Raw genomic sequence first — 16,493 nt, 5'->3', positions numbered from 1 at the left:
TAATTTTTCAATTCATTCTTTTATTCCTATTCAGAGTGATAACCTTTCTGAGTTCTCCATCCTCTACTAGTTGTATTTTCTCTTTGATTTTAATTAACCAACAGTGGAGAACTCCCTTTCAACTTATTCCCCCTTTTCTTTCCTTAGCTTTAGACTTGGCATGAATGATATTTGCATAATGCAACAAGGGTCCCATTTTCCTCAAGAGTGACTAGTGATTATTCCTTGCCCATTTACCATAATGTTACCTGACTTAAAGATTCTCACGCTGTTAGAACAGTGTTTTTAGTCGTGCTCCTCATTTTTTCCTTCCCCTTATTTCAGATATAATATGAATAGGGCATTAGTATGAAATAATAAATGTGATGATTTGTCACTTTTTTCCAAAGAGAAAGTTATAGCAACCAAATTTGTCAGAAGTAGAAATAATTTCTCTTCACAGTCAGCAGCAATTACTCCTGATATCCAAATCCCTTTTGAACTTAACCTGATGTGGAAGGTAATTGTGAATCCACTTCTGGTGATATATAGCAGTTGAAAACAATCTGCTTTAATTCTCTTGGAATTATGTGTTAAGCACAAGAAACAGAAACATCTCAGCCCTTGTTAATAAGTGGACAAGGACTATAACTAAGACCAATCAGTGTAAAACTGTGTGTGTGTGTGTGTGTCTGTGTGTGTGTGTGTGTGTGTGTGTGTGTGTTTTAGTTAGCTTTTTCCTCATGCTATCATACTTGTATTCGGCTACAATATCACAATTGCAAACTTTGAGGGCCAGTGCCTCTTGTAGTTTTTGTTCGTTTGTTGTTTTTGTGATAGTAGGAATGTTTTATCAGTGAGCCACGCTCCCAGTCCTTTTTTTTTATTTTTAATTTTTTTGTTTGTTTGTTTTGAGTCAGGGTCTTGCTAAGTTGACCAAGCTGGCCTCAAACTTGCAATCCTCCTGCCTCAAGCTTACAGATAGCTGGTGTTATAAATTGTTCACCATGGTACCCAACTCCCCTTTATAGATTTTACTTTAGTCTTTAATAAGGCACTCTTACATCTATATAACCCATGAAAGGGATTGAGATATCACTTTATCCATTTAAATATGATGAGCTTGTACTCAGTGCAGTTCAATTTTATTTTAAAAATGTGAACTCTTTAGCATAATGATTGTGGTGTGAATCAAAGTATTAGATAATAGCCCACATGGCTTTGCTTATGTGATACCCCGTAGTCTTGGAGACTGAATCATCCACTTCATATCTACTCTCATCATTGTGCATGCCCAGGCCCTGTTTTGGCAGCAGGCCTATATACTCTACTTGATTTACTGTGTTACCTGTACTCCCTCAAAATAGAATGAATCACTGGGTCTTAGTTCATTCTGTGATCGGCTTGTGGCATATTGGTTTGGCCAATTTGTTGAAGGGAGTTGCTTCCTTTTCTCCAGTCATGCACTCACTGGAATGACTCAAAAGTTATGCTGCATGAACTTATATTTCTTTCCTAAAATCTGCTCTTGGTAGGAAGAAATATTGCCCACACAGACATTTAAATGTGGTTATAAGTGTGTCTTGTATAATAGTTTTCTAAAGAGCAACTCACCAAACAGGCTTCCTTGTTAAACTTCTTATTTTCCTGCTCATTCAACAATATTATAACCAGTGTATAAGGGTAAACATATATGTGTTCGTTTAGCCATGTTCATAATCTGTTGGGTTTACTGCTTCATTTCTTTACCTTCTTGTTCTCATTTGTGTTCACCACTTCCATCAGTATCTCTAAATTGTAGTTCTGCATCTTATACTGTATAATAAGTATATAAATATATCTCTTTACCTTCTTTTTCATCTAAGTTGTTATAGCATAGGGCCAAATCTGCATATTTCATAGCATCAATTCAGGCAACATATCTGTGGAACTCTGTTCCTTCATTAGGTCAGAAACTATATTTTGAATATGGTGAGTTTCTTCTTTATTTAACTTTTTTGCTTATTTTATTTCTATTTATATCTTTGTACCATTCTTCAGACTTCCCATTTATTGCCTATAAGGCTTCTTCCAGGATGGGCAGCCTCCTCCTTCCTGGCTACCTCAGAATACTCTTATCCTTAGTCTTGCCATTATTCTAATTCACTTAAAGAGAAACATCCTGAGTTCAGTTTGCAACCATGCTCCCTATATCAGCTGTTATGGGTGATAATGTACTACCAGAGATATGTCTATTTAACATCAAAGGATTCAAATACATCAGAAAGAATCACTATTTCACTTAAACTTAGGGCCTCTGTTTCAAAGTCTGTACTCTGATGATTTTCCTCGCAAAAATGAACTTTCCCAAAGCAACAGGAACATAAGTTGCATACATGGTGATAGTAGTGATTATGAGGGAGTAGGGTTGCACACATGGTGATAGTAGTGATTATGAGGGAGTAGGGTCACCTCTGGAAGCACTCTTAGAGTTTATATTTTAACAAATGAATATGCATTTTTTTCAAATTATGTCAACCACTGATTCAGCTTTGAAAAAGCACTTTATATTCTCATTATATATATTTTTATTGGGCAACTATGCAGTGGCATTAATTCAGTGTTCTCAAATGACCATTTGGAGCCAAGGTTCTCTACTAGTTAAAGACTACACTGGTGCCATTACACCCATCCAACATTCAAGAACATTTATATACTTATTATACAGTACAAGAGAAAAACCCTTGAAATTTTTTGTTATCTAGGCACTGAAAAATGGTGTAAAATCTTTTCTTGTCTGAATGAAAATAGGGTATTGATATGCCCTAGTATTGTATTACTATCTATATCTCCCCTTATGTCCATTAATATTTGCTTTGTATGTATAGTTGCTCCAGTGTTGGGGATACACACACACACACACACACACACACACACGTTTATATATTTTTACAATTGTTATGTCCTTTTGATGAATTGATCCTTTTATTGTTAAACAATAGCCTTATCTCATGCCCATCTAGACTTGAAGTCTAATTTATCTAAGTATAACCACCCCTCCTCTCTTTTAGTTACTGTTTTCATGGACTATCTTCTATTTTTTTACTTTCAGTCTTTGTTCTTAAAGCTCAGGTAAGTTGCTTTTTGGCAGCATATAGTTGGATCTGTTTTTTTTTTTTTTAAATTCATTCATCCACTCCTTGTCCTTGAATTGTAGAGTTTAATCCATTTATGTTCAAGGTTATTATTGCTAAATAAGAACTTAGTCCTAGTATTTTTAAGGTGTTTTTTTTTTTTTGTAAATCCTTTCTTTATTCTTATCTACCTTTGAAATTTGGTGATTTTCTATAATACTATGCATTGGCTCCTTTCTCTTTCTTATTTGTATATCTGCTATAGTTTTTTACATTGTGATTATCAAGAGGCTTACATAAAGCATCTTAAAGATTTAATAACTATTTTACACACTACCATTATTGTAATGGAGTTTTTTTAAAACATTTATTTTTTAGTTGTAGGTGAACTCAATACCATTATTTTATTTTTATGTGGTGCTGAGTATCAAACCCAGTGCCTCATACATGTTAGGCAAGCACTCTACCTCTGAGCCACAATCCCAGCCCGGTAATGGAGTATTTTTAATTTGATTATGAATTTACCTCTACCAGTGAGTTTTATACATATGTTTTTATGTCAGTAATTATTGACCTATGGTTTCTGGTTGAAGAACTTCCTTAAAACTCTTGTAAGGAAAGCCTAGTAATGATGAATTCATTCAAGTTTTGCTTGTCTAGGAAAGACTTTTACTTCATTTCTGTAGGTTAACTTTGCCGATAGTATTTTTGACTGTCAATTTTGTTCTTCAGTGCTTTGAATATATCATCCCATTCTCTCTTGGTCTAAAAAGTTTCTTCTGAGAAATCTTCTAATAATCTAATAGAGATTCCCTCACATGCCATTTGACACTTTTCTCTGCCTTTAAATTTTATTTATTTATTTAGTACAAGGGAATGAACCCATGGTCACATAAACCGCTGAGCCACATCACTAGCTCGTTACATTTTTTTTAAATTTTGAAACAAGATCTTGCTGAGTTGCTTAGGGCCTTGCTAAGTTGAAGAAACTTGCCATCCTCCTGCCTTCGCCTCCAGAGCTGCTGGGATTACAGGTGTGTGCCACTATGCCTGGCTTAGTGTTGACTTTCTTAGCTAGCATGTAGATAGATTCAGGTTTTTTGAAGGGTAGCAGTGCAGTGGTAGAACAGTAGGCTAGCATGTGCAAGGCTCCTGATTTCAATCCCTGGTAAAAATAAACAAACAAAACAAACAAGCAGCAATGTATTATTTTGAAATTAAAATTCAGTGAAAAGTAGAATCAGGGAAATCCTATTTTGGTTTTAGGTTGGAGACTATTTTGAATACGATAAGTTCCTTTCTAATTGCATTTACCTCTTTCTTGAGTATTTCATTTCTAGTTCTTTTTGTCCTATTTTTCAGGCTTTGCATTCTCTCTAAGGATTCTTTTGTAGTGGACATACTTTCCTACTTAGGTCTCCTTTGAATTGTTCTTAAATATTCTTATATAAGTATTATAGCAATATTAATTCAGAAAAATTGTTCACTTAAAAATACTTTTAAATATCCTTTATCCAAAATACTTGAGACAAGAAGGATTTCAGATTTCAAATTTTAGGGGATTTTAGAATATTTGCATATGTATAATGAGACATCTTAGGGTGGGATTCAAGTATAAACACAAAATTCATTTATATTTCACATACACCTTATACCAGATGTAATTTAGTACAATATTTTTTAATAATGTTGTATATTTGACTCCAACCCATCCCATGAGGTCAGGTATGAATTTTTTTTTAACTGGATTTTGAATTTTCAGATTTGGAATATTCAACCTGAATTGGTTCTTCACAGAGGGTTTTGAGACATAAAATTTCAATTTGATAAAATTTGACTATGACAGTTTTAGGCTATATAAAACTATGTGTGAAATTATTATAAATTCAAAATATGAAATCAGGCTATATTAATATTTTTAACATACATTATTAAATACTTAAATAAGTCAGGATATAAAGATGAAATAGTATTTATTGTTCTGAGCTTCAAGAGTAAGTAAACTTGTAGTATCATGTAACCTGGTCCCACATTTTGGTGAAATTTTACGTTTTGCCATTTGGCGGCACTGGTGGTTAATTTTCAGCACATTGTAAAACTGACACATGAAATAGAAACAGTTTTACAGTGATAATTAAAATCCTTTTGTAGATATAAATAATGTGGAAATGTATTAAATTTATGAACCTGTGGTAAAACTGGTAGGAAATGAAAAAGCATCTAAAGCATTTTTAAAAACTTGATAAAGGCCTGGGGTTGTGGCTCTGCCATAGAGTGCTCACCTAGCACATGCAAGGCCCTGGTTTCGATCCTCAACACCACATAAAAATAAATAAATAAAGGTATTGTGTCCAACTACAACTAAAAGTAAATATTAAAAAAGAAAAAAACTGATTTAAGTCCTAGGAGACTGAGGCAGGAGGATCATGAGTTCAAGAACAGCCTCAGCAACTTAACGAGACCCTGTCTCAAAATAAAAAGGGTTCAGAAGTGAGTCAGTGTTTAAGTGCACCTGGTTGAATCCCCAGTAAAACCTGATTTGTGAAACATTCAGGTCAATATTTTATTTTTTTTACAAGTTGTTATATTTAAAAATGAGTTTTGAAACACTGCTTACAGGGAAATACATATAGATTTAGCTGTGTGGTTGGTTTTATAAAAAAAATAGTTCTTTTTTCAGTTATGTTTTTATCTTGTGTGAAACTGTTTTGTTTTGCTAGTTTAGTTAAATAATGTTTGCATTTTTTCATGCTTGATCAACCTTCTAAATGAATGTTTAATATTTTTTTCTTTGACAATTAACAGTGTATCTTCTGTCTCAAGATTTGGTTGATACTGAACAGCCTTCAGGTTGTGGTTATAAATGAAATATCCATGCTATTTACACAGAAGGCCCAAGTTCTAATAAGTTGGTGATATGGATGACCTTGGCTTAGGATGAGGTCACCATGTCTTGAACTACCTTTAAATTTTCAAGAGCTGACCAAGTTTTGTTACTAAAAATAGTAGAGCGACCTGTTTTATTGCTGCTTTCTGGTTTAGAGTTCATGTCTGAATTTCTGTGCCCCTTAGTTCAGGTTCTTCTCATCTGTTAGCTGAGTTGACCCAGATAAATTTGATGAATATAGAGGATAAGCATTTGTTGAAAAGCTGCTGGAAGTCAACCAAAATTATAAAGTACCAATAAATTGGTCTTACACATTGGACCAGATACTTTGGATCACAGACTGTATACTAGTTATTAGCATATATATGGAAACCAGATAACTTTTAATAAAAAAAATGTAAAATTTTAATGCTAATATGTGAACATTTTCTTCATTTAAAAAAAAATGGGGCCGGGTATTGAACTCAGGGGTTCTCTACCACTGAGCCACATCCTCAGCTCTATTTTTATTTTATTTAGAGACAGGGTCTCACTGAGATGCTTAGCACCTCACTTTAGCTGAGGCTGGCTTTGAACATGAGATCTTCCTGCCTCAAGGTGTGTTTCTGTGGGTACAATGATAGTGTGAAGAAAATTAAATAGAAACCACAACTTGTACCAAATCTGATTATCTTTGGTTTATATTTATACCATTTTTAATAATGATAATAATAAAAAGAAGAAGAAGAAGAAGTAGATTTTTGTCTTTGCCATGTTGGTTTTCTCTTAAGATTGAGATTAATGCAGAACTACCTCTACTCAGTATATTTTATAGCTCACTTAAGAATATAAGGTCTAGATAAAGGATTTTTAATCCCCTTATGTGATTTATGCTATTCTTTAAATTAGAATAAAATCTGCTAAGTATTCCCTAGAGGTTTTTAAAATTCTTTTTAGGCCATAAGCCGACAATTTCAGAGAGTTGTACTAATGCCTTATTTAAGTTGTTAAGAATTACGTGTGTCTATAACAACAAAAAAAATTTTTTTGCAGTTTTGTAGATCAAATCTACGGTCTTTATCATGCTAAACAAACATTCTACCACTGAGCCACATCCCTAGCCTAAAAGAAAAATTTTAAGGAATATATATAACTGAAGTATAATTAGTTGGAGTAGTAGATGTGTGGGTGATTTCTTTATCTTAAGCATTTCCTAATGTTTCTATTATAGATGGTTTGCCCAGTAATTTTAGAATGACGTTTAGCCACATCAATGTTTATAGCAGCATAGTACATAATAGCTAAACTGTGGAACTAACCTAGATGCCCCTCAGTTGATGAATGGATTAAAAAATGTGGCATAAATACACAATGGAATATTACTCAGAAATAAAAGAGAATAAAATCATGGCATTTGCAGGTAAATGGATGGCGTTGGAGAAAATAGTGCTAAGTGAAGTTAGCTGATCCCAAAAAAACAAATGCTGAATGTTTTCTCTGATATAAGGTGACTGACCCATAATGGGGTAGGGAAGGGGAGCGTGGGAGGAATAGATGAACTCTAGATAGGGCAGAGGGGTGGGAGGGGAAGGGAGGGGGCAGGGTGTTAGCAATGATGGTGGAATATGATGAACATCATTATCCAAATTACATGTATGAAGACAAGAATTGTAATACATTCCACTGTCATATTTTTAAAGAATAAAATCAATAAAAAATAAAATAATAAAATAAAATAACCTATATGAGTATGAATGAAAATTGTATTATAGGTTGACTAGAGAAGTTGGTGCTATTCCTACTTTAGTGAATTTGTCTACATCTGTATTATCTTTCCTGTTTAAACATTCATTTAATTAAATTACTTTCTTAATAATTTTAAATGGTATTTTTCTTTCAGTTTATAATGTGAAGTATTTGGCTTTTGGATTTCTGTGTCCTAAAATGTCTTTATGCATTGCCTACATTTTAAATTCTGATCATTCACAGATGGGAGAGTTTTTGTTTTATTCTGTGTTCTAAAGATCAGAAATTTGCTTTCTGCAAGTTAATTCATTTCATCAGAGACTAAAACCGGTCTTTTGGTGTTTAAGTCAAGTAACCTAATTTAATACAAACTAAATAAGTAATAATTACTACCATTTATCAGATCCACCACTGTGTGCTTTACAAAAAATTGTTTTATTTAATTCTTACAACCAGGAGACGATGGGTACAGCATTCTCATTTTAGAGAGCAAAAAATTTGAGGTTTAGAGAAGATACGAAATAATGAAAAATTGTATGACTGTTAAATGAGAATTGGGGGATTTGAGTATTGAAGTATATTACTTCAACTGCTTGTTGGTCTTCTTTTTTTAATTTACATATGACAGTGGAATGTATTATAATTCTTTATTACACATATAGAGCACAATTTTTCATGTCTCTAGATGTATACAAAGTATATTCACACCAATTCCTGTCTTCATACATGTACTTTGGATAATAATGATCATCACATTTCACCATCATTTATAATCCATGCCCCTTACCTTCCCCTTCTACCCCTCTGCTCTATCTAGAGTTCATCTATTCTTCCCATGCTCCCTCCCTATTCCACTATGAATCAGCCTCTATATCAAAGAAAATGTTCAGCATTTGGTTATTTGGGATTGGCCAACTTCACTTAACATTATCTTCTCTAACTCCATCCATTTACCTGCAAATGCCATGACTTTATTCTCTTAATGCTGAGTAATATTCCATTGTGTATATTGCCACATTTTTTTATCCATTCATCTATTGAAGGGGATCTAGGTTGGTTTCATAGTTCAGCTATTGTAAATTGTGCTGCTATAAACATTGATGTGGCTGTGTCCCTGTAGTATGCTGTTTTTAAGTCCTTGGGATATAGACCAAGGAGAGGGATAGCTGGGTCAAATGGTGGTTCCATTCCCAATTTTCCAAGAAATCTCCATACTGCTTTCCATATTGGCTGCACCAATTTGCAGTCCCATCAGCAGTGTATGGAGTGTACCATTTTCCCCATATCCTCGCCAACACTAATAGCTGCCATTCTGACTGGAGTGAGATGAAACCTTAAAATGGTTTTAATTTGCATTTCTCTAATTGCTAGCTGTGATGAACATTTTTTCATATATTTGTTGATTGATTGTATATCATCTTCTGAGAACTTGATAGCTTTCTTGAAAGAATGTCTGTTCAAACATTGGCAACTCTGTGAAGGCTACTCTTATTAACCCTGCTCTTGGCTTTAACATTTTTAGTTCTTTGTTTTCTTTTACCTCAGATATTTGATATACATCTCCTTACCTTTATTTCTCTGGTTAATGTATATATTCCTCTTTCTCTTCTGATTTATAATCCTGTGAGAGAAAACACTGTATCTTATTCATTTTGTATATTGATTCTCTAGAATTATCTTTGGCACTAACAAGTACTTAACACATCTTTTAATGTACTGGTAAATTAATTTTTTAAATATTGTGAATTTTTCTCCTAAAAATCCACATCAAATTCATGTATTGAAATAGCAGAAATAATTTCTTTAAGAGAATTGATATAATGCAGCAAAGCAGATAGTACATGCCTGTAATCCGAGAGGCTCAGGAGGCTGAGGCAGGAAGATCTAGAGTTCAAAGCCAGCCTCAGCAAAAGCAAGGCACTAAACAACTCAGGAGACCATGTCTCTAAATAAAAAATACAAAACAGGGCTGGGGATGTGGCTCAATGTTCGAGTGCTCCTGAGTTCACCCCCTGATGCCCCAGCCCACTCCCCCAAAATCCAAATCCTTAAGAGAATTGATATAATGCAATTTGGGTTCTAAAATGATGCTAATGTTCAGAACAACAGTATTGTGTTAGTTTTGTATTGCTGTGATCAAAATACCATACCAGAAAAACTTGGAGCAAGAAAAACTCACATTTCTTGAGGGTTAGTTCATGATTAGCCAAGTTCATTGCTCTAAGCCTAGGTAAGACATCATGGAGGAAGAGTGTGGTGTAGAGAAACTTCTCCAGGCATGGCAACCAGGAAGCAGAGAGAGAAAGAAGCAGGGGAATGGGTCAGACTGCAGTAAACATGTACCCCTCCAAGGGCATGCCCCCATAGACCCATATCCTCCAGCTACACTACACCTGCCTATAAAGTTACACCCTGTAAGTCCATTCAAACTTGTATGAATTAATCAGATTTCAGCTCTTACAATCCAGTCATGTCACCTCTGAACATTTCTGCATTAACACAGGAACTTTTGAGGGGCACCTCATATCCAAACTATAACAAATATATTATTAAAGTCTTCTTAATTAATGATTCTATTGTAAGTATCTGCCCAGTTTTTCTTAGAAATGAGTTTTAATTTTAGAAGTAACTTTTAGTGTATTCTAAAAATGCTGCTAGCATTGAGAACAACTTTGGAGGTTTTTTCCCTTCAGAATTTTTGAAACCTTTCAGTATATATCCACCTATAAAACTTCATAAATAAAGTTTCAAAATATTTTAATATAATTTTTAAGATGAGAATACTTGGTTGTGTAAGCTCTAGATATTTAAAAGTTTTTATACTCACATCTTAAAAAGCAGTATACCTTTTCACTAATGTTAAGCTATGAGATTAAAGCAACATTTCTATTTCTGTTTTTAAACAAAATAGATATTGAATATAAAAAGAAAATCTAGAAGCCTAAATAATGGAATGATATTACTACTTTATTCTTAGAAGATGTTCAATAAATATTGTGTTTGAAATGTATACTTTTCAGAAAGTCTTATTTACTAATTTAAGGAAGAATAGAAATAGAGAACAGACTTCCTGCCATGTTACTATTAGCATACCTGCAAATGTCATTTCTTCTTACTTTAGTAAGGTTCAGAATCTTACTTCATATTGTTCAAAGTTTCAATGGTAAGATAAAAACAAACATATATGAATATAACAGCATTTTCAGTGAAGCAGATCTTACCATATGCAACTGTCACTCCTTCCATTCTTATTTATGTTGACATTTTTTTGTAGTAAGCAGTCTTATGTTGGGTCATTCATGTTTAATCTTTAAGGAGCTTTTACCAAAATTTGCAGAAGTTGCAGAAGCATTTCTTTTTAAGGTATACAATTAATAAATAAAATAGTTTTCTTCCCACCAAAAGTTGTAATGAATTAAAATTAAAGTGAAGGACTAAAAGTGAGTATTGTAGCAGCCTACTTTTTAAGAACATTTTGTGAAACATTTATAATTCAGTGGAAGCAAGTTAGGATGCATGACTATATGTTCACGTATGAGGCTAGAAGTTTCTCTCCTGTCTGTTTATCCCTAGTACCTGTCATTTGCCTTGCTTAATAAGCAATGTAGTAATGAGAAAGCTACTTGTATATAGAGAGTGAATAAACATTGATCTTGTAGTTTTTTAATTTTTTGTGCAAATATAAAATTCCCCATGTATTTGATTAAATTCTTTTTTTATAGTTGGTGGCTAAAGGAATAAAGAGTTCTGATGTTTCTCCACCTTTGGGACACCATGAAACAGGTGGCTCTCCCTCAAAGCATCAGATGAAATCAGTTATTTCTGTGACTTCAGCTTTGAAAGAAGTGGGTATGGTAAGTTTCCTAAAATTTGATACTCCTTAGAGTCCAAAGATTATTTAAAAGGAAATTAAATCTAACAAAATCACAGTAATTTCACAATGTTCCCCCTTGTTTTCTAGAGAAAAGATTACTTAGGATTTTTTTTTTGTTTACTATGAATATTAGAACCTTTCTGCTCATAGACTTTTATATCTAAGACTACATGGTAATTAAGCAATACAGTCAGCCCTCTATTTCCAAGGGTTTCACATCTACAGACTCATCCAACCACCAATCAAAAATACTTTTTAAAAAATGAGTGTTATGTTGTTGATGACATGTACTGTGTGGTTAGGTCTGTGATGATTATATTTACATTGAATATGTTCAAACTTACTCTTGTTTATCTATCTATCTATATATCTATCTATATATATATATATGGCAACTATTTAGCACTTACACTCTATTGGGTATAATAAGTAATCTAGAGGTGATTTAAAGTAAATCATAGCATTCGCACTGTATTAGGAATTATAAGTAATCTAGAGATGATTTAAAGTATATGGAAGATGTGTGTAGGTTATGTGCAAATACTCCACCATTTTGTATAAGGTGCTTGACATCTATGGATTTTGGTATCTGTATGGATAGGAAGGTCTTAGAATCCATCCCTCATATATACTGAGGATAATTCTCTTTTTGCCTACTTTGAATATTGAACAAATAAAATGTATATAGGAATGTACTGGAAACAGTGCAACAAATATTTTTATATCCCAGCCCCTCGTGATTAACAAATGTTCACAAGTCCAACACATGTTTATATTTATTTAAAATGTTGTTATATAACAAATGATAGAGGATTCAGTGTAATTATACTTAATTCATCAATTATTCCTGTTGCCTTCTACTTCTGAATCTACATGCTATACAGATAGTGAAGCAAAGATATATGGACAAGTAAAAATTTGAACTTAGACATATGTATTGATCTAACATAAGAAGGTTCTGTTCTGGGCTTAAGAGAAACAGGCTTATAATGTAGAATTTCTGTCTAGATTTCAACATTTTGATAGAAGGAAAAAAAATTACTGAACCATATAACACATTAACCTCATTTGCTTCTTTCCTAGTAATTAATGTCAATGTCTTTTATTTTTTGAGTTTCAAAAGTTTTTGCAGACTTCCAAGATTTTTGATTAGTACACTAATTTTTTTACAGCCTTTGTGCTTGTATTGAAAATAAGACTGAGTAGAAAAATCTGTTTCTTGACCACTCTCCAGACCTTCATATAAGAAACTATTGTTCTTCAAGTAGGTTTTGTCTCTTCTTCTTTCTGTTAACAACTTTGCATGTGCTACATTGTTCACTTCAACTTTTTAGATATCACTGTGTGGTTTCCTTCCTGGTACCCAGTCTCAAGTAGCTGTTCAGCTCTCTCTGATTGTAATAACTGCTAATTCCTGACTACTGGGTAAAATGTTCCTTATCTCATTTACATGTTACTTTAAAACTGACAACTGCATTGTTTTATATTTTTTTCAAATATTACAAAGTGTGAGGTAATCTATGTAACTAAAATGATTATTCTTAAGATAATAAATCAATTAACATTGCTTGTTTATAACTTTGAAAATTGTTCTTAGTGAAAGATATCTTCCAGATATCTTTGCTTTCAAAACTTAATTACTATGAATTCTCCTTTTCTTATATTTTTAAATTCTAGCGGCTGGGCTCTAGTGCAGTTTTAGAGCACTTGCCTAGGGTGCTTGAGGCACTGAGTTTGATCCTCAGCACCACGTAAATATAAACAAGTAAAATAAAGGTATAAAAAATAACATTTAAAAAAAATTCTAGGTGATCTAGAATGATTCTATTATGTTAATCATAAGTCAATATTTATATTATTAATAATACAAAGGACTCAGAACTCATTCTTATTACCCTCTTAGGGAAGAAAGCCAGTTCTTACTTGTGTTTAATGCTGTGTCTTAACAAAAGTATGTGTGTGTATGTGTGTGTGTGTGTGTGTGTGTGTGTGTAACAAAAAGACGATTTTAAAATAAGTCTGTCTTCAATTATTTTGTCTATCAGATTTTTCTCTACCTTTAATTTTTAAAATATGTGAATTAATTTTTTTTATTTCTACCATTGACTTTAATGACCAAAAATGACTTGCCAAAGATGAAGAAAATATAAATATGTGAGCAGTAAATTGAAGATATTACAAATAATTGAGAATTGGCCTTTCTTCTATAGTAAGCCTGTTAGTTGATAATATTTAAATGTTTATCTTTGCTGATAATGAAGGATGCTGTATTAACATTTTTCAGGAAAAAAGAAGTTAACAAGGAGCAATTTGATGAAAAACCAAAAATAATATTTTTTAAGGCAGACTTTTAGGATAACATTATTTTTTATTCTATATCTGTCTGTGTTTAAAGGACATAAATTTAACTGATACCCAGGAAACTTCAGAAGAAATGCAAAAGAACAACAATGCTATTTCAGTAAGTGCTGTTTTCAGAGTTTCTCTGTCAATTATTTTACTTAATAATATACACGTTTTATTTTTACTTAAGGGGCCGAGGTTGTGTCAGTGTTAGAGCACCTGCTTAGTGTATTTGAGGCACTGGGTTTGATCCTCAGCACTACATAAAAATAAATAAATAAAAATAAAGGTATTGTGTCCATCTTTAAAAAATGCTTGAAAATGAATTTAAAAAGATTTTACTTAATAATATTTGCATAAAACATAATTGTTTCAGAGTAAACGAGAAATACTACGTAGGTTGAATGAAAATCTTAAAGCTCAAGAAGAAGATGAAAAAGGAAAGCAGCACCAGTCTGATATTTGTGATATCATTGTTCATGAAGATACCAAAGAGTGTGAAAAAGAAAAACCAGTTTCATCTGATCGCAAGAAGTGGGAGGTGGGAGGTCAACTTGTGATTCCCCTGGATGAATTAACACTGGATACATCTTTCTCTGCAACTGAAAGTATGTATGAACAAATTAATGACCTATTTTGGTTTAGCATGCACGTAAATACAAATTTTTGTAGAATGGCTATCTGAAGGAACCAGCACTTAGAGGGATTGAGAGAGGCTGGAAGCATTCTGGTTTGTTCTCCTCTTAGAGAAGTATCTCCCTCTCTTAGTGCAATGTGAAGAATGTAAAAAATAATCCAGGGTTAAGAATAATAAGGATTAAAAAAAAGAATAATAAGGATTTTTATACAAAGTTTATAGTGTGAAAGAGAACTAATGATGTTACTTTAGCCCTTTACACCATGTTAGATTAATCTGTTACTGGGAATAATTAATAGTACTAGAGTAGTGAACTTTGGTAAAATCTCAGGAAGGTCTCTTGAGAACTTATCAGAGATATTGAAAAGGTCTGATTTAATGATTCATTTATCCAGCAATAATTCCCAGGTACCCACTCTTTTTTTTACATTATCCTGGGCACCAGAGATACACCAATGCACAAAACAGAAACATAGGTGCACTTATAGTTCTTATATTCTAAAAGGGCATGGACAAGCCTAATTTTAAGGGAAAAAAAATTAATGGGCAATTTTTGCCAAAGTCTTTCTCACATTGGAGAAAACCCCAAAGACTTGATAGCATTTGTTTTGTTTCTTTATTCAACAGTTCCTCCTTTTTTTAATAGAAGATGGACACAATACCTTTATTTTGTTTATTTTTTATATGGTACTGGGGATCGAACCCAGTGCCTCACACATGCTAGGCAAGTGCTCTACTACTGAGCTACAACCCCAGCCCTATTCAGCAGTTCTTTATTGAGTACCTATACATTCCACACACTCTTAAGCAGTAGGGATACAATAATGGTTAAGACATAATTCCTGTTCTTAAGGTGGCTGGTGTTTAGTGGGAAGGATGGAAAGTAAGAGGCAACTGGAGCTGATAAATAATATAAGTAATACACCAGGAATAATCATAGGTTACTGTAAGAATAATTTAAAGAACATATGTCAGTCTTGGGAGACTAAGGAAGTGATTACCAGAAAATGTTATATGTTGAGGAAAGAAGTAATTAGCTAAACCAAACCCATACAGAGGGTTTTGGGCAGGGAATAGTTAGGACAGGAGTAAAAATACAGGAGAAGCTCAGGGAAATAGATGTAATTCAACATGGATTTCTAATGTTCAAAATTCACGACAAAGAATGAAGCAAGAAGACTTGGAAGGGATAACCAGAGCTAGATAATGAGGGGGATCCTACATGTTGACTCCATAATATTTGTAAAATTTATAAGTTTTCAGCCATTATTTCCTCAAATATTTTTCCTACACCTCTTCCCTTTCTTTCCTTTGTAGACTCCAGTTTCTCTTGTTGACTCAAACTCCTACTGCAGAGGGGAGACTTATTAAAACAGGAATCAGCAAATATCTTCTCTAAATTACCGGATAATAAATATTTTAGGTTTTACAGGCAATATGGTATCTATTAAACTTCTTAACTTTGACCATGCACACCACCCCTTGACTACTCTGGGGCCTAGAGTATAATCTATTAATTTAGTTTCCAAAGTCTTTTGAGATGCCAGAAAGGATCAGATTCATGCATGTGCATATTGAACTGTGAGTTGAAGTAATAAAGAATTGCTTTATGGGGTTACTTTCTTGAATTTTGTTGTCTTCACTATCTCCTAGTATTTTCTAGTTTCCTGGAACTCCTTTCTTTCCTCATCTGGTCAGAAAGCTGGGACTTTAATTACTTGGCGCTGTTTGTATACTTGGAGCCAAGTGGCCAGAAATTAGAGAGAAAAATGGGATTTGGCCCTGTCTTCTTGATACCATATCTCCTCTGGACAAAAAGGAAGCTTCTTCTCTCCCGGTTTTGACTCCTGTGGGTTCCCATTATCAACTGCTGTTCCCACTGCCACGGGATTGTATAGGATTTAGGAAAAGAAATAAAGGAATAAAGAAATTTTG

The 16,493-nt window shown here is 33.2% G+C and overlaps 1 protein-coding gene across 15 annotated transcripts in view; it reads left to right on the top strand.

Moving 5' to 3' along the window:
* Nek1 (NIMA related kinase 1) overlaps window positions 1-16,493 on the top strand; it is a 158,141-nt gene that overhangs the window by 91,859 nt on the left and 49,789 nt on the right. For 14 of the 15 annotated variants that reach the window (XM_078030976.1, XM_078030974.1, XM_078030972.1 and 11 more), the window contains 3 exons: window positions 11,427-11,558; window positions 13,974-14,039; window positions 14,298-14,529. In XM_078030976.1, the coding sequence (XP_077887102.1) occupies window positions 11,427-11,558; window positions 13,974-14,039; window positions 14,298-14,529 (430 nt within the window). Of the gene's footprint in view, window positions 1-11,426; window positions 11,559-12,750; window positions 14,040-14,297; window positions 14,530-16,493 lie in introns of those variants that run through there. The other variant, XM_078030981.1, reaches the window with a different exon arrangement.

The sequence above is a fragment of the Ictidomys tridecemlineatus genome, chromosome 14 (genome assembly GCF_052094955.1).
Source record: "Ictidomys tridecemlineatus isolate mIctTri1 chromosome 14, mIctTri1.hap1, whole genome shotgun sequence".
Classification (NCBI taxonomy): Eukaryota; Metazoa; Chordata; class Mammalia; order Rodentia; family Sciuridae; genus Ictidomys; species Ictidomys tridecemlineatus.
The sequence above is the reverse complement of the archived record's forward strand: the minus strand, read 5'-3'. Positions and strand labels throughout refer to the sequence as shown.